Genomic DNA, 22,907 nt, shown 5'->3' on the forward strand with positions numbered 1-22,907 from the left:
CAGGGTTGTTTTTTTTTCTGTGTGGTGGCAGTTGCTCTACAACGTTGCAACTTGATTGTGTGCTTCTTTTCAAGTTTTTCCTCCAACAGTGTTTGACATCCTCGCAAGTGTAGCAAGCGGGTGAGCAAAGATTTGTGTCTTGAATGAGAATATAGTGCACACAACCGCCTCAAAAATTCCGGTAAGTATTCATGAATGAAGGTGTATAAGTGGGCTAACTCCATTTTGGTGGCTTTGCTGTAGTTACTGTATTAAGTGTCTCACTTGTTTCGAGATTGAGCTTGTTTTGCTGCACTTCCGCGGTGAGAATCGATTTTTTTCTGGTCACGTTGGCACAATTATAATGTTGTGCCTGACATATATCCGCTACAAAATGATAGTTTTTCTAATGTCACCTTTGAGGTTTAATTAGTATTCTTATTGCTTTATTTAGCGATAGTTATCTATTTTTCTAATAGTTAAAAAAAAAAAAAATCAATATTTAATTTATGAATACATTTTAAGAATGCCTTTTAACTCATTCACTGCCATTGGCGGTTATAGACGTCAAAAATGTATTTGAACTATTTCTATTAGTTAATTTTTTCCCCCACTTTTGTTAACGAGTATGAAAACCTATATATATATTTTTTAGAAATACAGATATAAAATGTGGGATTAATTAAAAATTTTAATCGCCTGACGCGATTTAAAAGAAAAATATATATTTTTTAATCGTAATTAATCACATGACTTCACTAGTTAACTCACAATTAATCCCACATTTTATATCTGTTCTAAATGTACAATAAAAAAAGTATAGGTTTTCATACTCTTGTTAACAAAAGTAGAAAAAAATGTTAAACTAATACAAATAGATCAAATGAATTTTTGACGTCTATACCCGTCAATGGCAGTGAATGAGTTAAAAGGCGCTCTTAAAATGTATTCATAAATTAAATATTGAGAATTAAAAAAAAAAAAAAACTATTAGAAAAATAGATAACTACCGCTAAATAAAGTAATAAGAATACTAATTAAACCTAAATTTGCAAAAAAAAAAAAGACTTTTGGAAATTATTTAAAGAGGGTAACTAAATACACATTTTATGGAAAGTCAACTGTTATATTTAATTGTTGTTTTTAATAAAATCTTTGAAAAAATAAATAAATACATATATTTAGCTCATAAAGAGAAGAAAAATAAGTAAAAATGCATCAGTAGATATAGTTGATTAAATGAACCATTCATTCATAGTATTTTTAATTTTAATTGCTCTGGATGTCCTAAAACAAAAATAAATGGTTTACAAACGGAGCAATTTTCCTTTGCTATCATACAATATTTCAATACAAGCATTTCTTTTGTGATTTTGCTAATATCTTCTTTATTTGGTAATGCTATTTTTTATGTATTTATCTGATAGTTGTCTTTAATTTAAAAAAAAATAAAAATCTGTTTTCAAATTTTTTTCCCTATTTAGCACATTTCATGTAGAGACACCTTGAGGCACAATGTCACTTTAGAAAAAAATAAAATTAAAATTAATTATTCAAGTTGAAGTTCAGATGATTTTCTCAATTCATGTATATTGTAATAATTGTGAAAATTTCATTTTGAAAATATAAAAGTCAACTCACAAAACTGTAAAACAAAAAAGAAACCATTAAAATAATGAGTGACATATTATGAATACAGCAGTACCGATGGTTGCGCCTTCGTGCAGATGGATGATCAAATTCATTGGCATTTTAATTTGGACACGGAAAAAAACACTGTATTTTGGAAAATATGACACATTTTCCAGTGACATCTGAAATCTACCAGCGTTTTTTTTTTTTTTTTTTAAATACAAGAACGAGAGGAAGAAAGTGAAGAAGAACTTGGGTGGTTTTGGAATCTGCTTTTTTCTAATCTTTAACACAGAAGCTCTTTTGTTCACATCTATCCTGGATTTAAAACGACACTAACTTTTTTTTCCGAGTGACATTTTTCCTGTTGAAGACCATCACGTGGCTTCCACTGGGTAAGTCAGTATGAGATTATCACCAACATTTAATCACGCATAGTTCTTCCCGCAGTGCTTGGTACGAGACAAAAAAATTTACTAATCCAATCACTCATGAATTCATCCTTTTTGTATTTTCTCCTGCCAGGCACCAAGATTAACATCGGAAGGAGGGCAAGCTTAAGGCAGGAGGCTAATTTGGAGTTTACGTGCTTGGTGGACAATAAGGAGAAAGTACACGCGCTTGTGGTCGTCTCTGGTGAGCACTGAACTGCACACAAATAGATTTGTGAGTTTATAAAGACTTGATTGTCATTTTTTCTAAAAACAACAAACTATGTAATATGTATGGCTTAGCGCTGTCCCTGTATAAATATTTTTAGAATCGATTATTCAATCGACAAATCGTGTTTTCATTTTGCATTATAGTTTGCATTAATAATGGCTTAGTAAATAAATACACAATGTGTAATTTTCTTATTTTATGCTTAGTTTTATGGTAAGTTTCCATTTTTTTCCTTTGCTTGTTATTTGCTGCTTGTTAACTCTTTGACTGCCAGACGTTTTCAGAAACGGGTTGAAAAAAAAAAGAAACTGGTTGTCGCCAGTGCCAGCCGATTTAAGCATTTTGACTGATCGTTCAAGGTCCACAGAAAATGTTGTGTTTGGACTATGGAAGCACACATACTACCAAATGAAAGATTGGACTCTCATCTTTCATCAGAAAAAAAAAGTTTGTTTCTACCTTATTCCGTTCTTGAGTAATCAACAATAGAAAATGGTTACTTTCACCAAAATTCTCTCTTTTGAAACAAAAAGCGGAGAAAAAGAGCTTTTTGTGAAACGATGTTATTTCATGCACTCTAGTGAATTGTACGCTTCTTTTTGTCCATGAATGATGCCACAAACACCTAAATAGTGCTTTACTTCTGTAAAACGCTTTCGCCAACAATGAAAAAGTGTTTTTTGATTGCAAAATACGTTTATTTCCATTCAACGGTGTAACAATTTGACAAAACAATTTCGCAAACTATTTACAAATGTGTGCAACTGTGGTACTACTTACAATTATGTGGATGTTTCAAATACAGTTTTTCTTTTTTAACGCTCTCCTGCGTGCAAGGAGACGCCGCTGGACTCGCACAACAATTTACTTTCACTTTCGCATTTGTCCGTTTCGCGTGCAAACGTTACACTTTCTTGACAGCCTTTTTTTTCCGGGGAATAAATAGCAAGTAGCAGACTGTACACACTTCCTCCGATGAATATGCATTGGACTCGGGGCACTCTTCGTCGTCCGATTGAACGTCCGCCTGAGCGTTGTGCTCCGTGTTTTCCGGTGTCAGCATCGCTCGCCCGTGAACCTTTATAACTGCCGCATCAGCGCTTCCAACTTCGGCGTCAACCTCGGAGTCACCATCATCATCATCGTTGAAGATCATCGTCGTCATCAATGTGCTCTTTATCGTTGGTCGATGTCTTTGAAAAAAACGGCTCGACCGTGAGCTTACTTGCAAGCGGCCGCCATTATGGCTTCTTCAGCCAATGTCCCCTCAACACTCTAGCCCCGCCTCACGTCTTCTCCTGACGCCCACCCGATCTTGTCAAAAGAGAGTCATCGCTGCCCTCTAGGGGCCAAAAATAGTCATTAGGCACAACAGACTTGCTGGAAACTTTCACCACAGATGCGGAAGGGTTCCCTCTACCCGTTTAAAAAAATAAATAAATGGGTGGACGTCTTTTAACGTCTTTGGCGCTCCGCCGTAGGTTTTTGCAGAACGTCATTTAACGTCTTTGGCAGTAAAAGAGTTAAGTTTGCTGCCATGAAAAGCTTGTAACTGAATCTTCTCTGCGCGAACTTTACTGCAAGTTTAAAGAAAATTGATTAGGAGTCACTACAAAGCTGTGTTGAAAAAGTAAAAAAATAAAATAAAAATCAATAATGCTTTAGGTTTTTTTTTTACCTCATAAAAGATTCCTACAGATGAAGAACAGCCGCCAATGCTGCCAGTTTCGCTGATATTTCATCTTCCTCATATACACCCCCCCTCCCCTGCACTCTCAATACGCTTATTGTGCTAATTAGAGGCAAAACCTCTCGTCTTTATCACAGCCCGACAGCTGCTGTGGCGGCCGGAGACGACGAAGAAGGCGCCCGCCCTCCCAACGCGCTGAAGAAGAAAAATCGAGAGGGGAAAATAAAACGGTGACGTTACAGAGAGAAAGAGAATCAGTGATGATGATGAAGCTTTTGCGACCGGTGACGTGAATACAAATAAGATCGATCTGAATTAATTCACATATACGCAGCGTAAGAATAAGTTCCAGTGAATTTTTAAATGCACGCTGCCTTTCAATACTCTTTTTTTTTTTCAAATAAATTAAGATCTGCATTGACTTTCTACACAAAGTTCTCAATAAATGCAGTTTTTTTTATTTGACTACACATTGTATTGGATAACATCTGTATTTCCGCACAACTGGTGCATTTTGGTCACAGCAACACAGGTGCACTCACACACACAGAAAAAAAACAAAACACCAAAGCGTCTGAAATTTCAATCGGAGAGAAGATGTGCGTAAAAGGGAGAAGAGAAAAACGATAAATGACAGTCACTGCTTCCGTGAGATTTTGGATTATTTGGGCAAAATTATGGCAAACACGGCTTCATGTATCTTAAATGAGTTAATTTTTCTTTTATTTTTAATCAATCACAGACTCCTACGTAAAGTTGATCCAAAAATGTGTTTTTAATTTTATATTTTGTATATAATGTAATGTATTTTATATATTTAAGACAATGTTAATTCTATATTTTTTTAAGTTTTATTTTAAATTTGTATATCTGTTTCATATATTACAGAATGTATAAAATATGAAGTCGATACAACATTAATATTTAGATTTATATTATATTTATATAAATATTTTTATACATTATATGTAATGTCTTTTATATAAGAATAAGATGATAAAACAATTTGATTTAATTCATATTTTATAATGTATTAGATATGTATATAAATGATAGCGGTAATTATTTATTTTGTATTATTATTGTTGATCAACTTGCAGTTAACTAAAACAACAAATGACCAAAAATGCAAAATTTTTACTCATTACATTAAAATTGGCATTGAACTCACAAATTCAGTACGTAAACATATTTAAGGAAAAAAAAAATCCTATCTATAATCTTTGTATGTATCTTTTGGTTTGGTATTGCACAAAGTCAAATGTACTGCTTGTGCAAGTGTGATAGAAGTGCGACTTCCTGTGTGTGTCAGTGTTTGTGTGTTTGTGTAGGAGACACCTGCATGACTGCAATGATCACATCATTTGACACATGCAAGGCGCCTTCCATCGCTAATCGCGTTTCATTGTTCTTTCTTGCCCCGCACTCAAGTCGGGGCGGGAGGCGGGCTACTACACCCTGGACGGATCACCTGTCGATCACCTGTCAATCACAGCGCTGACATACAGTAAGTGCTCTCGTAATCCGCCAATTCATCATCAAGGTTTTTCGTTAACGAGAACTAATGGGAAAAAATATATATTAAAAAAAACAATTTTGTTAACAAAATAAAACTAAAACAAAATGCTTTTTAAAAAACTAACTAACTGAATCTACATTTTATGTTTACAAAACTAACTAAAATTATAGCGAAAATGTGGTAATTAATTTAATACATGAGCCTTTAGGGTTGAATTTAAATGTGATTTTAAGTATTTCTATTTCAATATTAACAGGAATGAAGACTAGGGGTGGGAATCTTTGAGTGTCTGACAATTCGATTCGATTCCGATTTTTGGGTGTGCGATTCGATTCAGAATTGATTGAGAACGATTTTTGATTCAAAATGATTTGATTGACAATGATTTTTGCTTCAATTTATAGATGTGCAAGAAATTGTAATGATCTAAAGAAAAAAAGAAAAAAAAAGAAAGAAATTGTAATGATCTACGCCAGTCTGACTCGCTAATGCTAATTAGCGCGCTATTCGCGGCACTTTTATCACTCAAAAGAACGGCTCCACACTGCAAAAAAAAAAAAACTTTTATTGGAATAACTTGATCGTGACTGTTTCCTTCTACTCTCTAATGTGGCTACAACTTCACAGTGTATTAGACCGCGTGGAACCACACCGCCCCTAAGTGGCCAAATCGAGTACAACATGAACAGCGCTCCAAATAAAGGAACACACAAACAAAGGGCAAGGCAGTATAAAAATAATTTAACCAACCTGAAAACTAGACAAAGTGCAATTCCTGCAGAAATTGTGTGGAAATTCTGAAAATCTGAATGCTATTAACTGAATGGTAAGATTTTTAATTGTAGTTCAGTGTTTCCCAAAGAAATCTACTTGGGTGGGTGGACTCCGGCAGGGTGCGGGGCTGGTTTTCATGAGTCACGTTACATGCGGTATATCTGGTCGTGACACGTTTTTTTTCTTCTTTTTTCTGGGTGGCCCGCCCAAGTATTAACATGGTGTGGGAAACAACAAATGAATACAAAGAAAACTTGAACTGCAATCTGTCTAAAGTGGGATTTAATCATTTCAGAGAAATTATAATCCATTTCCTGATATGATAGTCAGTTGTTATACATGTAGATTACTTAAAATAACGGCCATGGATAAATTTGCAATGAAAGTGAGACAATGTCTGACCCATTGAAAATGAATGTGGAAAAGTTGATATTTAACGTTAAATTGTGTGAATACTGTAAGTAATGTGGAACCAGACGATATATATATATACCCCGGGTAGCGTGAATTTTTTAAGCAAGTTGAAATTTGAACAATCGGAAGTAGTATTATGTGGGAGTTGTTTCACGGCAAAAAAAAAAGTGTGGAGAATAAAAATCACAATAACATAAGTGGGACAGAACTAATTCAAACAGACTCTATTTAAAAAAGAAAACGAAATAAACTAAATGAAAATTGCAAAACTATAATAACCCTGGTCAAAACCACGACAAAACAGGCCATATCCTGAAATTGGCATTACAACTACTTATGCTTCTCTTTCGAGATCCTCTCGCCAAATAGTTCACTCTTCTCTTATAAGCGTGTTTTTCATCACAAACAACAGGATTCCCTTTTCACGGCTTCATAACGACCTGAATTCATCTGCGCGCGTGTGTGAGACTAATGAACACACTGCGTTTGTGTGTTGGCTCTCATGTGTTGTACCTGGGGTGTCGTTCCATTAGCGCAAATCATCCAGCAGCCAAAGTGGCGTCAGATGATGTGATTTTCCACAACAAAATCATCTCGCGCGCACGCAGCGGCGGGCCACGCGGCGCGAGCGCCTCGCCATGAAAATAGACCATAAAGTGATTTTGGTAACATTTGCCAAATGAGAGGCAATCACGATGCCGCTGCCTCTTTTTTTTCTCGTGGGAATTTAGTAGGATTTTGCCCCCCCCCCCCAAAAAATTGCAATGTAATTAGCAGAAAAGGGACCGAAAGTTTGTTTATTATTAGAATAATTACTTCTTGCTAAACCTCATACTGTGTGCAGAAAGGCATAGAAGTGGGCATCCTTTTTTCCTTTACACAAATTTGTACAATATCAACTAAATGTCGGAGCGCCATTTTCGCTTGTCTAAACCCCCCCCCCCCCCCCTTTTTTTTTTTTGTTATACCGAACTCATCTCCTGGCCTGAATCACCATCTAATACCTCACAGTTACCCTGTGCAATGTGATAATTCACTTTTATCACTTTAAAGTGTATCCCTCTAGGAAAATGTGATCTACACAGTTACAGTATAATGATGTGATTAAGGGAGACATAATTGAGCAAATATGCAAATTAGACTGCAAGATGCCAGCTATGCTGTGAGGGGGATGTGGTGCCATTATTATTGTTTTTACTATATTTACATACAATATATAGCACTCACACTTTTCGCCCTCACGTTTAGGAAGCCCTTGAGTTACGTCGTATCGACTTTACGGCGCCCGTGCCGCGTCCGTTGCATCTTCTTTTTCGTTAATTTCCCACAGTAATCACGCCATTTAATAATGATATAAAGTTGCGTTGTTGTTACCTCCAGCAACGAACGTCCATCGAGCAGGAAGGCTCGCCATCAGGCGCGTCTCATTTCCGTGTTTATGTTTGAATTAGCCTCTGACCTGAATATATGAACTGGATAGCCGTTGAAGTCACACGGCGGCCATCTTGCTCCCCCCAATTTGGGAGCGGACTACTGTATAAACGATATGGTATACGTACAGATGAGAGATTTACAGCTCGTTAGTTAGTTAGTATAAGGCCGGTGGCGGGGTGGTCACTATTTTTTAACAAGAAAAATATAAATTAACAAGTGGACGGAATGTGCTGCTTTTTCTTTATAATTCTTTAATTAGAAATATGCTTCTATATATCATTAAGCATATAATTTATACATGTATTTAAGTCAAGTTGTAAAATGTCTGAAGTCCTCTTGTTTATGTTGAACAAATTTAAAACATCGTACTGTCTCGTTCTCTAATTTGGATACTGTAAATGTATAGGATCGTATGCCGAGAGACGTTTCATGGGAGGAGCAATATGGCGGCCTCGCGACTTCAAAAGTCTTGTCCTATAAGCCATCCAGTCATTTATTCAGATCAGTGGAATTAGCTCCGCTCTGCCGTCCGTCAGCAATGAATGTCTGTGCGGAAACAGGAAAGATTGTTTCCTGCCATTCCGGGTCGCGCAAATATTATAGTTTTATTTTTTATTTTTTATTACTATACAAAGTATTTTGATGTAAATATTGGCTTTAACGGTCAAATCTGACTTCAGTCGAAATTCGGGTTACAACGCCAGCCTAGGAACGGAACTCTGCCGTAATTCACATTTCTTATTTTTTTAAAAATGTAATTATTATTCTATGATAAAAAAAAATATGTGTAAAATGTCATCATTAGTGGATATATATTGTAATGCGGTTGTTTGGTTAGTGATTGAGCACTTGTGTTTGCAGGCCAATCAAATCAATGCGTGTTGAGGGAGGAGCAACAGCGACCACACCGCCAGTCAAAAGACCTTCTGTGATCAGCACAATATAACAGAATCATCATCTTCAACTGTAAGTACACCAAACTCTTTGACGTGTAGTTAAAACAATTTCACCTGCTTTTTTTTACAGAACAAATAACAATGTTACTAAATCATTAGAGTACATTAGACCAGCATCCAATGTGAGGTTTATGTCATTGTTGGAATGACCAATCAATTTTTTAATCTTTCCGTAATGGTTAATAATGTAGAAGCTCGTTAACCCAAATTGTATTTTTTATGATAATAATATTGTTATGTGAATTCTCAAATGTACTGTTTAGAGAGAGAAAAAGTACAAAATAGTTAACGTTAATTAATGTTTCTTGATTAAAATGTCGAATTCTAGTTTTAATAGTTGAATGTTGTGCTTGATTTTCTTTTTTTTGTTGCCGTCAATTTGGCTGTAGAAAAAAATGCGGCATTTAGTTTGAAATTGTCAATTTTGTTCGAAAAATGTCGCCAACCCGCTAAAATAGAAAGTCAATAGTGTTGGATGGGCTTTTTTTCGTTTTTTAACACAATTGATTACTAAATTTGTGAGCTACCAAATTAGTCAAATATGATAAGTAATCATATTATGCTGTCATATTGTTTTGACCAGCTTGTTTGTCATTTATTGTTTACCTTCATCTTAGTTTCTTTTTCATAATTATTATTAGTTATTATTATAGTTTGAGATCATATTATTTCTCCCCCTGGTAAGTAATCAACATCTGGTTTTTGGAAGGGTCTTAATATTTTTTTAATGTAATTTTTTATTGTTTAACAAAATATTGTTTTTATTATTAAACAAAATTCTGCATATTTTAAGTGATTAGTATTCAAGTATATTACTAGTACATAATCGTTATCCTTAAAGCATACTTGCCTGTCATTTTTTTGTGTTTAAAATTATTATTATTTTTTTTAATCCAACCAATTCAACAAACAAAAACAGTCCAGTTCCTTCGATTCAACCATCACTGAGAATCTATATAAAAAATGTATTTAAAAAAATAAGTCATTTTTAGCAAGCATGTTGGTAATATTTATTGATATTGTGAAATTTAAATGGCTTGGGTAATTATGCTATTAGGCTAACGATATAGCCCATATTATGGAATGTAAAATGGATTCTATTCTCATTAGTGGAGCGCGTAAAATTTTATATGTATAAAAAAAATCTATAGCTTGTGCCAATACAAACGGAAAGGCCTAAACAACCTAAAGTAGATTGTTGCCTTAATTCCCCCAAGCCACCTCGCAAGTAACATCCCAGCATGCACCAAGAGAATAATGACGGCAGCAGTCATGCTGGCTTTTCAAATGCCTTCCCATTATCACAAACATCGCTCCACAGTGTTGTTGTTGTTGTTGCTGCGACGCATGCCGTAACGCACACGCGTGGAGAGATGATTGACAGTTTGTTTGCCAAAATGAACCGATACTCGACCGTACGTGTTGACGTTGTGCCTAATAGCAGTGCTTCATAAAAGGCAATTTGATACGATTCTCGATACAAGGTTGTAACAATTTCAAAATGTTTCCATTTGGTTCAATTCAGTAGAATTGCGATTCAACTCGATATGGTACGGCTCTAGCATTTGTCACGTACAGTATATTCATGTGCAACATGTAAAAGCTTGCTGAAGCTCACACTACCCAAGTTAATTAAATAAAAAATAAATAAATAAACATCAGTAACGTCAAACCAATATTCCCGGTGTCATAAAACTACATTTTTAAATGTATCTTGATATATGAGGTGCAGTATGATTACCGTAAATTAAAATGTAACCATTTGATCCGGTTCGTGAAATCAAAACAGATTTTTTTTTTTTTGTTTCACTCCTGTCACAAAGTAAAAAAAACACTTTGATAATTACTGCACTCAGGTCGATTTTTCAGGTATCTCTATTTTACTTGAGAACTTTTTATGATGACTTTTTACTAGAGATGGCCCGATTATCGGCCGGGCCCATTATTTGTGCTGATATTTTGGTATTTTAACAAATCAGTATCGGCCTTGCTTAAAAAAAAAAATTTAAAAAAAAAATTAAAATCTGACAGCCGAAAAAAAATCAATTTGAAACTGTATTTATTTATTCAAGTACGTTATCAGTTAACTTTTTTTTTTTTTTTTTTAATTCTGTTGACCTTTATTTTTGTCTGAAATGATAAACCAAAGATGTGTCAAAGTTTAACATTTCATTAAAAAAATCTTGTAGAAAACTATAGGGAGGCGTGATATTTACTTGTTTACGCTTTCCTTTTTGTTTACGCATATTGATGAGCTGCGATCTCCCTGAACTTTGCAACTTTCCAACATAAAATGTTGTCATTAAAATAACCAATGGAACTCTTAACAACTGCGCTGATAGAAGAGAAATTTCTAAATGAGCTTCAAGCGCAGTCTCCGTGCGCTGTGGTTTGTTTTCGAGCGAGGGAGGGATCCGTCTTTCTTGGAAGAGACGACCCGGGTGTGGGAGGAAGCTCGAGAATCGGGATAAGAATCTTGACTAAATCAAGGCCCGCCGCAGCCGTTGACGAAAGCCGGCGTAAAAGCCGCCGCAGGACGCCCACTCTTCGCTGTCGTCGGCTTTTCATCTCCGCTCAGCTCCTCAAATCTGAGACCACCACAAAGGCGTCACTTCCTGCTTCACACGCGTCTTCACCCTCCCACCGCCACCCCTTTCTATATATTTTGCACAAAAGCAAGAATTATGAGTCATTTAGTGAATGAAAGAAAGTCTTTATAATTTTTTTTCAAATAAAAGAAAACAAGTACCAAAAAAAAAAGAATTTTTAGCACAACGGACACTTTTCATGACAATATAAATAGTTAAATAAAAAAATAAAAAAATCTGATTAATGATATCATCACTACTTCACAGTGCTATTTTTTAATTTAAAAAAATCATATTACTTTTTTTGGGTGGGCACGAATGGATTAATGACATTTCAGAAATTTGAATGAAGCAATTTTCATCATCTAACTTGAGCTAGAAGATATGGTGAGAAATGTCGTAGCCACACGGGCTAACAATTAGCATCTAAGTGGCCGTGTTGTTACATATATGAACTAGAGGTTTCGGGCGATTAACATTTTTAATCCAAATTTTATTGTATGGCTTCAATAGTTAACTCGCGATTAATCGCAAATCTTTTATCTGTTCTAAATGTACAATAAAATATTTTTTTCCTAAGTTTTCATACTTATTTTTTTAACAAAAGTGGAAAATTGTCAGTTAAACTAATGTAAATATGGCTGCAACTTTTAGTCATTGATACAGTAATTTCATAATAATTCATAAAATTGAATTCAAATTAAAAACACATACTGTACTATAAAAACAAGTGTGATATTGATTTGTGTGGAAGTCAATTTCCTGCCACTAGATGGCATAATTGCATTTGCAAGACATTGGTGACAGCGCAAGTACAATTTTCTTTTCATATTGAAAGCTGTCTAAACTTTAACGTGAAGTATTTTGTGAAATTCTGCATATTTTTAAAATGGTAAAATACAACTTGATCCCAGTCTCCACAAATTTATGCATTATTATTCAATTTAATAGTGCTAAATTTTTTATGTGAACGTGTGTGCTGCGTAGCGACTGCAATTCCCCTCAGTTTGAATTCCAAGTCTGGGGTCGTCATTCATTTCAAGCGTTAAAGGAACTTTAAATGAATTCAAACTTATCGCACTCATTTGGACACCACTAGACAGTGCATGTGTACACACACATAACAACACTCGCACGCATTTATTATTTATCTTCTGTGAAGAACGACTGATAAAACTGCCGTAGTAAAAAGTGGAGGAGGAGTTGAGCCTTCCCGATACTGCCCCCTTGTGGCATTATGGATACTAACGCGTGCTTTCCTTTCTATTTTCCAGGCCGTCATGAAGGTCATCGTACAGATGCTGGTCACGGCTGCCCTCACGTGGACTACAAGTAGGTTACGCCTGAAACCCTTCGCGTCCGCACTTCCTGTATTTACCGGCTTTGAATGCTGACGCAGGCTGTGAGGAGGTGGTCTACGTCAAAGAGGGAGACGCGGCCACCTTCAGGCTGGATGGGCTCGACCCAACTAGCAAATACTTGTACTGGTCCCACAGTAAACTCCAACAAGGCTGGCTGGCCTGGCTGCACCCGATGGTCCATGACTGGTCCGTCACTCAAGGTGCGATTGTGTTCCCGTGAGGTGACGCGTCATCCCGAATTGCTCTCATTATCACGTCTTTGCTCGCAGATGCGCGCTGGGCAAACAGGTTGCTCGTATCCAAAGACGCGCTGACCATCAAGGACGTCACACAGGACGACTTTGGCAGCACGGTGGTCTTTTCCAGACTAGTTGATAATCAAGGTGATATCACTCCGATGAAGACCTTTAGAATCTCCAAAATCACAGGTGGGCCAAATCAAGGAAGTTCGATTTTCTAAATATCGATACGACATGTATTCATAGTTTATTTATCCAGTCAGTTCAATAAATCCAGTTAAAGCCACAACTTGTTTTGGGACGTTTTACTGAATGACGACGGTGTGAGAGAGACTGACTTTTTTTTTTTTTTGCTGATAAATTGTAAACAAAAAATTCAATCCAGATTAAAGTGATTCAGATTTACAAATCCCACCCGGTATTTCAAAATTTTGCTGGATTGGATCAGAATAATCCTGATCCTCGTGGATTAAGATTTCTAAATCCATCCCCGCGCCAAGGATGAAAGACGGGGGGCAGAAAGTACGTTCTGTAGACCTCAATATGGCAAATGCGAAAAGTGCGGCCATTTTGCCACCTGCTGTCCAATGAAAATGACATCCTTGTTGCTCAGGGTAAACGCAATATTAATCTGAATGCCGTGTTTAGACTAGTGGAGGCACAAACAACATAATGTTAAAGGGATACTTGACTCATTGAGCCATTTTCAGCAGTAAAAAAAGTTAAAATTTTGTCCAGAATTAATTTGATAACTTGATTAAAATTTTATTTTTTCTTGTATAATTAATAGCTTTGAAAACTAATTTTTCCACTTGCTGTCGACTGAAGATGACATCACCTGTGCTGAGGAAGTAGGTAACGACCAATCATGGTTTACATGTTTTCTGGATTTGGTCAGCAAACTGAGCCATGATTGGTCGTTACCTACTTCCTCAACACAGGTGATGTCATCTTCAGTCGACAGCAGGTGGAAAAAAATATATTTTAAGGTATTAATTGTACATGAAAAATAATGAAGTTACCAAATTAATTCTGGACAAAATATTAACTTTGTGCTGCTGAAAATGACTCAATGAGTGGAGTATCCCTTTAAGAAAAAAATTCGGTTGAGTTCCCCTTTAAGTTTTTTTTTTTTTTTTTTGGTTGAAACTATTTCTTCTTCTTTTTTCATCGTTTGGACTTTTTTTGGTTGGCATCGATTTTGTCTCTTTACACGGAACGACCAATCACGGCTCAGTGACCGAACCCGCAAGACAGCTCCGCCGTGATATGCCGTTACCTGAGCTCTGAGCACGTGTGATGTCATATTCAGTCGACAGCAATTGGCAAAATGGGTTTTTTTAAGGCTATGAAATTTACATGAAAAATAATGACATTATCTGTGACATTTTTCAGACTTCTACCTGAAACAATGATCGCCAATCTCTTCCTTTTCGTAGTGTCTGCCGACCCGAAACAAACTCCTCTGCTGATCGGTGAAGCCGTGTTGTTGTCTTGCCGCGTGGACACGCCTCCAGGCCACCGCCAGCCAAGCATGTACTGGTTGGATCCGGCGGGAGAGAAAATGTCTCCGAGTGGAGGACAACTGCAATTGGTTGTGACCAGCAGAGACAACGGTCGCTGGAGCTGTGTCGTCGTGAGGGACGGCGGGGAGGACAGGGCCTCACTTTTCATTACAGTTATTGGTCAGTCAACGAAGGCCTTTTTGCTCGATTACTGTTAAATCCTGTGAAACACCATTTTCAGATCCCAAATCGAGCGAGGGGTATTATACCAACATTTATTGTACACAAGTATGGGTCGGGGGGAGATTTGCTTTTTAAGGCTGATTTAGGAGGGGGTGTTTTTTTTTTTTCTCTCTGCTTAACTCATTTGCTCCCAAAAACGTACAAATATGTTCTATTTTAAATATGGTCATGCTCCCAAAGACGTATTTATTTTTTTAATGCTAGAGCATACAGAAGGCTTTGATGCAGCCTCAGAACTGAATGCTTGAAGCAATGGTAGTTATTACAAAAACGGCCAGCAGGTGGCAGCAGAGTATAAGAGATCAACCAGGGCCATGTTTTACTGTTTTAAACACATTTGTGAATAATGAGGAAACTTAACTTATTCTAATGCTAATTGCTACAAAACACAAAAGACAGAAATATACTTTTTTCCTGATGAAAGAAGAGATTCTAATATTTCCTTTGGTAGGTTCCATGTTTTTATAGCAATAGAGCAGAATATTCTGTGGGCCTTGCAAAATCTGTCAAAATCCAGCAAACCAGCGGGGAGCGAAGGGGGTTGCTTCAGTGAAAATGGCAGCGAGTGAATGAGTTAAATGAAAAAAATCTTCTGTGACTTTGCCAAACATAAGGAATGTATTCCTTGAACAAACTTTGAGTAGCCTCAGTGACATGTGGATGACCTCAAAAAAAAAAATTCTATTTAAAAATATTTGTATCCAAATCCTGCATTCCTTTTTATTTTATTTTTATTTTTACAAACAAACATACAGCTTCAAAACAGATGGGTCAAAAATGACCCAAATTGGGTCAGAAAGAGACTGACCCAACTTTATTAACTTTATTTATTTAACCCAACTTTTTGGCTTATTTATTTAACCCCGAAAACTTGGGTCAAAACAACCCCAATATTTTTTTTCACACACAAAAACAACGATTGCCTTATTTTGTACAAAAACACGTTTGGGTTATTTATTTAACCCTATTGTTTGGGTTAGTAAATTATTCATTTAAATCTATTAAACCGACCCAAAACCCCAAGCAACCCAGTATTGGAGTTTTTTTCTTCTTCTCAAAACAACAACAAAAATTGCTTTGTGGGTTATTTGACCCAACCTTTTGGGTTCAACGAATAACCCACAACATTAAAAGTAGTTAATTCATTTGGCTAAACTTTTTGGATTAAATGAATAACTGAAAAAGTTGGCTCGGTCCCTTTTTAACCCAACTGTTTTTATTTAGAGTGTCATGAAAGTGTTTCCAAGCTTTTCTTCTCTCTCCCTGATTTTTCCAGACCTCTCACCAGCTCCCGAGTATCCCGTGTACACCTCGGAGCAGTCGCCTCTCACCATCCGCTGCCCTTTTGCCGGCAACGTCTCCTGGAAACAATTCCAATCCCGCGGCGTCTCGGAAGTCCGCTGGCAATACACTTCCCAACTATTAGGCCATCAAATCATCGTAAATAAAGAGACACTCTTGACCTTCTCCCCGCCGAACGCCGAACAGGGCTGGAGGTCAAACACCAGCAGGGGGAGGAGTTTTGACGCAGACTTCCAAACCAGCAGCTTGGTTTTAAGCAAAAAACATTGGCGAGCCGAAGACAGGGGACATTACACGTGCAGCTTCAAATTTAGCGAGCGCACCTTCCTGCAAAGGGTCGTCAGTGTTGAGGTGCTGCAGGGTGAGTCCAGACCAACTACTTTATACATGTTGATGAGTGTAAAATGCCGTTTTTTTAATGTCAACGAATCTATTTGGAAATTTGCTAAGAGTATGCATTTTTCAGAGATAAATGCGGAAACGTTTCTGTCCAATTAGGTTGGGAAAATAACGGGTTATCTAATGGGAAAATTATATAAAATAGGAGCTAAAAGAAAAGAATGGCTTCACCGGAACGAAATGAAAGTTTTCGGAATGGGCCAAAGCCAAAACCCAGACCTAAGTCTGAGTCCAAATTTTTTAGGGTGACCTAGAGAGGGCTTCGACACCCTTTGGAGGGCTTAATTGAATATGATCATGATTAATAATCATAATTTATTCCCTTTTTTTTTTATTATTATTTGTAAATTGTTATAGTAAAAATCAATTTAAAAGATAACGGGGTTGCATATTTTCACAGTGCCATATGTAATCACATTGTAAATAAGTATACAAGTAAATAAAATTTACATCAATAAATTAATAACAAAAAGTAGCTACCGGGTAAGTAAAATAAATAAACATCAAATTCACAAGGCAAAATACAGCAGACAACACAAACAAATAATAAGAAAACAATGCAATGACTATAAGACAATAATAATTTTGAAACATTACAATAACTGTAAAACAACATCTTCCTTGTATTGCTAAAAATACATTATAAAAAAAATAATGTGGTGGCATATATATTCATAACGCCATTTTTTAATAACAATACAATACAAAAAGTATAAAACAATGACAATATAATCATAATAATCACAATGATACCAATGGAAATTATTATCATCATTGGTGTTAATTTATTAGAGTTATTCATGTTTATTGCTTTTGTTTTTATTATTATTATTTAATGTGTTAATGTTTTTGCACAAACGTTAGAATAAATTACTGATACTATAAATGGCGTAGTGAACTCAACCAAATTACATAACACAGTATTAAGTTAAGGAAGGAAAGAAAGTTATTTTTTTCTCTATTTTGATCATTATATTATTATTATATATTTTTTTTAGGATATTTTCTGATTCATCAAGATGTGAGTTGGCAACGGGAGAGTCTTTCATGTTTCCCCGGGTGTGATTTTCCTGTGGATAAAACGTCAGTGTAGCCCCATTTGTTTTAATGGGATCGCACAGCAGAGGAGCAACACAATCTCATTTTTTAATTGTTTAATCTTGTGTTATGGGAATTTCTCATCTGGAAAAGATGTTTGCAATATTGTGCTCATTTGCTTTTACTGTGGAATATTTGGCTTGAAAAAAGGGGCAAAAATATTAGAAACGACTCCCAGTATGATGCATTGCAGTGACAAACCTTGAACCTGTTTGCATCGTGGACAGGATTATAAATGACAGAAATACCTTGATTTACAAGTTTAATTCCTTCCATAAACAAACTCATAAGTCAGTTTACATCGTTCATTTTCCCTGGTATTATTTATTGTAATAGATTACTTTATTACTTGTGTTTGTTAAAAAAAAAAAACATGAAAATAGGACCTTAAAAAAACACTATAAGGAGGTGGGGTAAGGGAGGAGAAGCGGCAGTAAAACAGTCCAAAATACAGATGGGTTTGAAATATAAGGTACCTCAATACTTTCCCTTAGTTTGTTTCTTCTTGGCAGCTTTAACGTAACCATGATGTCTTTCTGTCCCTCCATCTAGTTGTCTCCTCTGCCGGGTCGGTGCTTGACAGCGGCCAGAGTGTCAATCTGACCTGCAGCCTGGGCAAGGCGTTGCCCCGAGACCACTGGCTGAAGTGGTTCCCACCTGAACGCTCGGCCACGCGGTTTCTGTTCAGCTCGGGCCGCCCGGGCCCCGCCCAAATCGTCATCCCGGAAGTGGGCCCGGATGACGGCGACAGGTGGGGGTGCGAGCTGTGGTGTAACAGCACGAGGGTGACGTGGGCTGGCATCACGTTGACCGTCAACCGGCGGCTGAGTACGGGGATGCTGGTGAGCCTCAGCGGCGCTGCGGTCATCATCGCCGTCCTTCTCCTCCTTATTTGCATCACCTGGAGACGCAGACAGGTAAGGAAAGTGTTCTTTCTTTTCAGTTTTTTGCATAATCATTTCTGTCCGTCTGACTCAGCGGAAGACGAGACGCCGCCGACATCACGTCTGCCGCTGCAAACAGTACGTAGCAACAACCGCTTACTGTGGCCGTGACACAACGCCCGCTCCCCAGGGACGCCGCGCCAATCTGAATAATACATGCAGTGTTTTCTTCAAAGAAAGTCTCTTTCATATTTTCCCGTCTCTCTTTGCAGGCCCAAGCCCAAAGGATTTTCTACATACGATGACAGCATTTCAAAAGGATTGCACTTTCAAACCAGGTAGTGCAAGTCCCGTAGCGCGCCGATGCCAACAAATATTGTCGCCTCGGGACTGTAATGTAGCTTAATGCATGACAGCATATTACGCAAACACAGACTTTTTTGTTTTTTGTTACAAATAAACATACAGGCATGCTTTTGGATGAGGACAATTTTCTTGGTTCGGATTTACCCATCCATCTATGTTCGTGTCCTCATTAGGTGAGCTTAGTTGGACCTCAACATGACTGAAAATTTTTGTAAGGGCATGCACCCTGGTGAAAAATGTAGGGGCCCCAAACATGATCCCTGAAAAATCACTCAATAGTGCCCCACTGGAAAATTGGGAAGAAATTAGCTCCCGAAATTTTAAATGTGGTGGACATGTCTCTCATAACAGGCCACATGAAAAAGTCTCAAGGGCCCATGCTTGAAATTCAACAGGAAGTCAGACATATTGGTTTGAAGCAGCTCAGGGAGGCGGGGAACCAATCATTTGTTTTTTATCCTTCCATTTTATCCATATACTCCAGCATCCTCCCATTTTTGAAAAACGTGTTTGTTTCATTTTAGTTGCAAAGGACTCTTCACTTCACTTCCTGCTTTTAAAGAGTGTTTCCAAATTTGAGTTTAATAATTTGGCTGTTGGGAATGTGTGAACACAGTTTTCAAAGCCAAGGTCACACATTCTGACAGCTGAATTATTAGAATTTTCACACAAAAATAATTCAGCTGTCAGAATGTGACAGATTAATTATTTACATTTTCCACAATTTTTTTATTTTTTATAATTGAGCTGTCAGAATGTGTGAACACAGTTTTTAAACCCAAGGGCACACATTCTGACAGCTGAATTATTTGAATAAAAAAAAATTCCATTAATTCAGCTGTCAGAATGTGTGACACCTGAATTATTTGAATTTAAAAAATAATTCATCTGTCAGAATGTGTGAACACAATTTTCAAAACTGAGGGCACACATTCTAAAAGCTTAACTATTTGAATTTTAATAAAATAAATAAATAATTCAGCTGTCAGAACCTGTGAACACAGTTTTCAAACCCGAGGTCACTCATTCTGACCGCTCAATCATTACAATTTTTTTAAATCAAATTCAGCTGTCAGGAGGTCACACATTCTGACAGCTGAATTATTTGAATTAAAAAAAAATAATAATAATTCAGCTGTTCGAATGTGAATAATTTAGCTGTCAGAATGTGTGACCTCGGGTATGAAAGCTGTGTTCTGACAGCGAACTCATTTGGGTGAATCTCCGAGTACGATCCTCGGAATTTCTCCAAAATGGCCGCTTCAAACCAAAATGCGCGACTTCCTGTTGAGTTTCGAGGTCCTTGAGACTTTTTTTGTGAGTCCTGTTATGGTAGCTGTCCACCCAAGTTTGAATTGAGCACTGCAAATAGAAGCTGTTTGTTTTTAAACATTTTTACGAGTCGGTATACGCTTGCGAGTTTTCATGCATGTTGAGGCCCCCGAAAAAGTGATTTGTCAACCAAATTCCTCTCTACTCAGAGCCAACTGATGGTCAGTAATACAGTTCCTGCACTCTATTTGATGATATTCATGAAGCTGCTGCCACATGATCACTTCTGACACACACGTGCACACGCACACGATAGATGCTCACTGTTGCTTCAGCAGACCGTCATCAGTTTTCTTTCCTTTCCTTGTACTTGTGGTATAAAGATTAGTCTTTAAAGTCAATCTTCGACAAAGCCCTGTTACTTCACCCTGTGACTCTCATCTGCCGTGATGCAACACGGGGCAACCTGACAGCCAATCAGGCAGACAGAAATCACATCAAGCCAATTAGCGGCCGGAAGGAACATCCCCTGTTTGGGAGTCACCCTCTCAAGTTATACTCGGGATGACTCGTGTGTCTCAAAAGACCGTCCGTACCAAAACTCATTTTTAACAATAAATTGGGCTATGGACTTCAATTTATCAACATTTGGCTGCAAATTCTATTTCCTGGAGAAATATTACTATTGTACTTGAAAGTTGTTACAAAGAGTCTAGACAGGTGCAACTTCCAAAGTTGATGTTCATTTTCAGTACAATTTTCCCTTTTGGAATAATGAGAAAGAACAGATTTTTGCAAGTAGGGAAAGAAGGTGTGTGCAAGGCGGACAAGCGGTGATGAGAAGTGAAGGAATGCACGGACCCATCGCACGCAAAACACCATTCCAGCCTGCAGTCCAATTAGTTACATTTTGTACAAGTAGAGCAAGTGGGTATGTGTGAGGCGGGCAAGTGGTGATGAGAGCTATTGAGGCAATAAACAAACCAGTCCAGCAAATTGTAAATTTTGAGCAGTTTTTCGCGAGTGGCGCAAGTGTGTGTGTGTGTGAGGCAGTCAAGACATGACGAGATAGATAAAAATAATAATAATTCAGCTGTCAGAATGTGACAGCTGAATTATTAGAATTTCCCCCCAAAAATTAAATAATTCATCTGTCAGAATGTGTGAACACAGTTTATAAACCCGATGGCACACATTCTGACAGCTGAATTATTTGAATTAAAACATTTTTTTCTAAATAAATGACTTGGTTAAAGTGGTCTGTTTCTCACCTTTATCAGAATTTGTTTTAAATTATTTTTTTTATATATATATTCAAATAATTCAGCTGCCAGAATGTGTGACCTCCTGACAGCTAAATTTTATTTATTTTTTTGAATAAATATAATCAAGATGTGTGACAGCTGAATTATTTGAATTAAAAATAATAATGATTCGGCTGTCAGAATGTGTGAACACAATTTTCAAAACCGAGGTCACACATTCTGAAAGCTGAATTATTTGAATTTTAATAAAATAAATAAATAATTCAGCTGTCAGAATGTGTGAACACAATTTTCAAACCCGAGGTCACTCATTCTGACCGCTGAATTATTAGAATAAAAAAAAAAATCTAATTTAGCTGTCAGGAGGTCACACATTCTGGCAGCTGAACTATTTGAATATATATATTTAAAAAAAAGAATTCCAAACAAATTCTGATAAAGGTGAGAAACAGACCATTTCAACCAAGTCATTTATTTAGAGTAGCTTTTCACACTAATCAAGTTGTTTATAAGCTTTTTGCGAGGCAGGCAAGCGGTGGAGAGATATGAGGAAAGAGACAGACCACTCCAACTAATCAAGTTGTTTATTTAGAGTAGGTTTTTGCGAGTGTGGTGTGCGAATAAAGTTGATGGCAAACAAAGGTGCAACAATTAATCTATATTTTGATAATGGATTAATCATTTTACATTTAAAATGGTCCCGATTAAAGTGATCAGTCTCAAACTTTTATTATATTGACCGCGTTGGGTTAATGTCTCCATTTTGAGCCACTTAAATTTGCTTTGTTCTCAGCACATGGCGGAATGGCGCGCGTGGGCGCATACGAGCAAGACATGTAGTACTAATTAAATGTAATTGCCTCAAGTGCAATCAACAGCTACTGGATTTGTACTGCAGCCCACCTTAGTACTGCGCAAGGAAATGTGCTGTGATGCGCATAGCATTATTGTTTATTACCATCACGACCTGACTTTTATTTATTGAGTAAATAATCCAGATAGACGACCTCGTTATTGTTTGAGCTGCACTGTTGTGTTGAACAGAAGTTGGGAGGACTGTATTTCACAACATGGAGGGGAAGTGCAAAAGGTTTTATTGTCAATAAGAGAAAAGCAGTGAGGTGAAGAAGGCTTAGTGGAAATAATCATAAATGGCAGTATAATGTGCTTTTATCCACATTCTCAGTGTACATAGTTCTCACAGTGTTTCTTTCATTGGGCAAAGTGAAGTTTTTCCTTCCTTGAATTCTGCCCAGTAACAAGTGACCACTGGGTTGAGTGGATGTTTTAGGTGGCATTTAATAAACGCTCAGTTAAAGCTTTT

General features: G+C 36.9%; 1 protein-coding gene across 2 annotated transcripts; it reads left to right on the plus strand.

Moving 5' to 3' along the window:
- Positions 1 to 1,079: 1,079 nt before the first annotated feature.
- On the plus strand, positions 1,080 to 21,314 carry cd4-1 (CD4-1 molecule). Of its 2 annotated transcripts, XM_077575628.1 has the most exons (12): positions 1,080 to 2,006; positions 2,137 to 2,247; positions 4,102 to 5,471; positions 8,967 to 9,071; positions 12,924 to 12,981; positions 13,049 to 13,210; positions 13,280 to 13,438; positions 14,689 to 14,934; positions 16,274 to 16,660; positions 18,349 to 18,713; positions 18,775 to 18,818; positions 18,953 to 21,314. In XM_077575628.1, exons 5-12 carry the CDS (start codon positions 12,930 to 12,932, stop codon positions 19,020 to 19,022), a joined length of 1,485 nt encoding a protein of 494 aa, XP_077431754.1. In that variant the 5' UTR covers positions 1,080 to 2,006; positions 2,137 to 2,247; positions 4,102 to 5,471; positions 8,967 to 9,071; positions 12,924 to 12,929; the 3' UTR covers positions 19,023 to 21,314. The 2 variants fall into 2 exon arrangements, with proteins under 2 accessions (XP_077431754.1, XP_077431753.1); XM_077575627.1 differs by having other exon boundaries at positions 1,080 to 2,247.
- The last annotated feature ends 1,593 nt before the right edge of the window (positions 21,315 to 22,907 follow it).

The sequence above is a fragment of the Vanacampus margaritifer genome, chromosome 9 (assembly GCF_051991255.1).
Source record: "Vanacampus margaritifer isolate UIUO_Vmar chromosome 9, RoL_Vmar_1.0, whole genome shotgun sequence".
Classification (NCBI taxonomy): Eukaryota; Metazoa; Chordata; class Actinopteri; order Syngnathiformes; family Syngnathidae; genus Vanacampus; species Vanacampus margaritifer.

Excerpts from the sequence above, each read along its gene's own strand:
- cd4-1 (XM_077575627.1), top strand. The coding sequence starts at position 12,930 with ATGAAGGTCATCGTACAGATGCTGGTCACGGCTGCCCTCACGTGGACT. Across the intron at positions 16,661-18,348 it reads CAGTGTTGAGGTGCTGCAGG|TTGTCTCCTCTGCCGGGTCG; the intron begins GTGAGTCCAGAC and ends CCCTCCATCTAG. Across the intron at positions 18,819-18,952 it reads CACGTCTGCCGCTGCAAACA|GCCCAAGCCCAAAGGATTTT; the intron begins GTACGTAGCAAC and ends CTCTCTTTGCAG.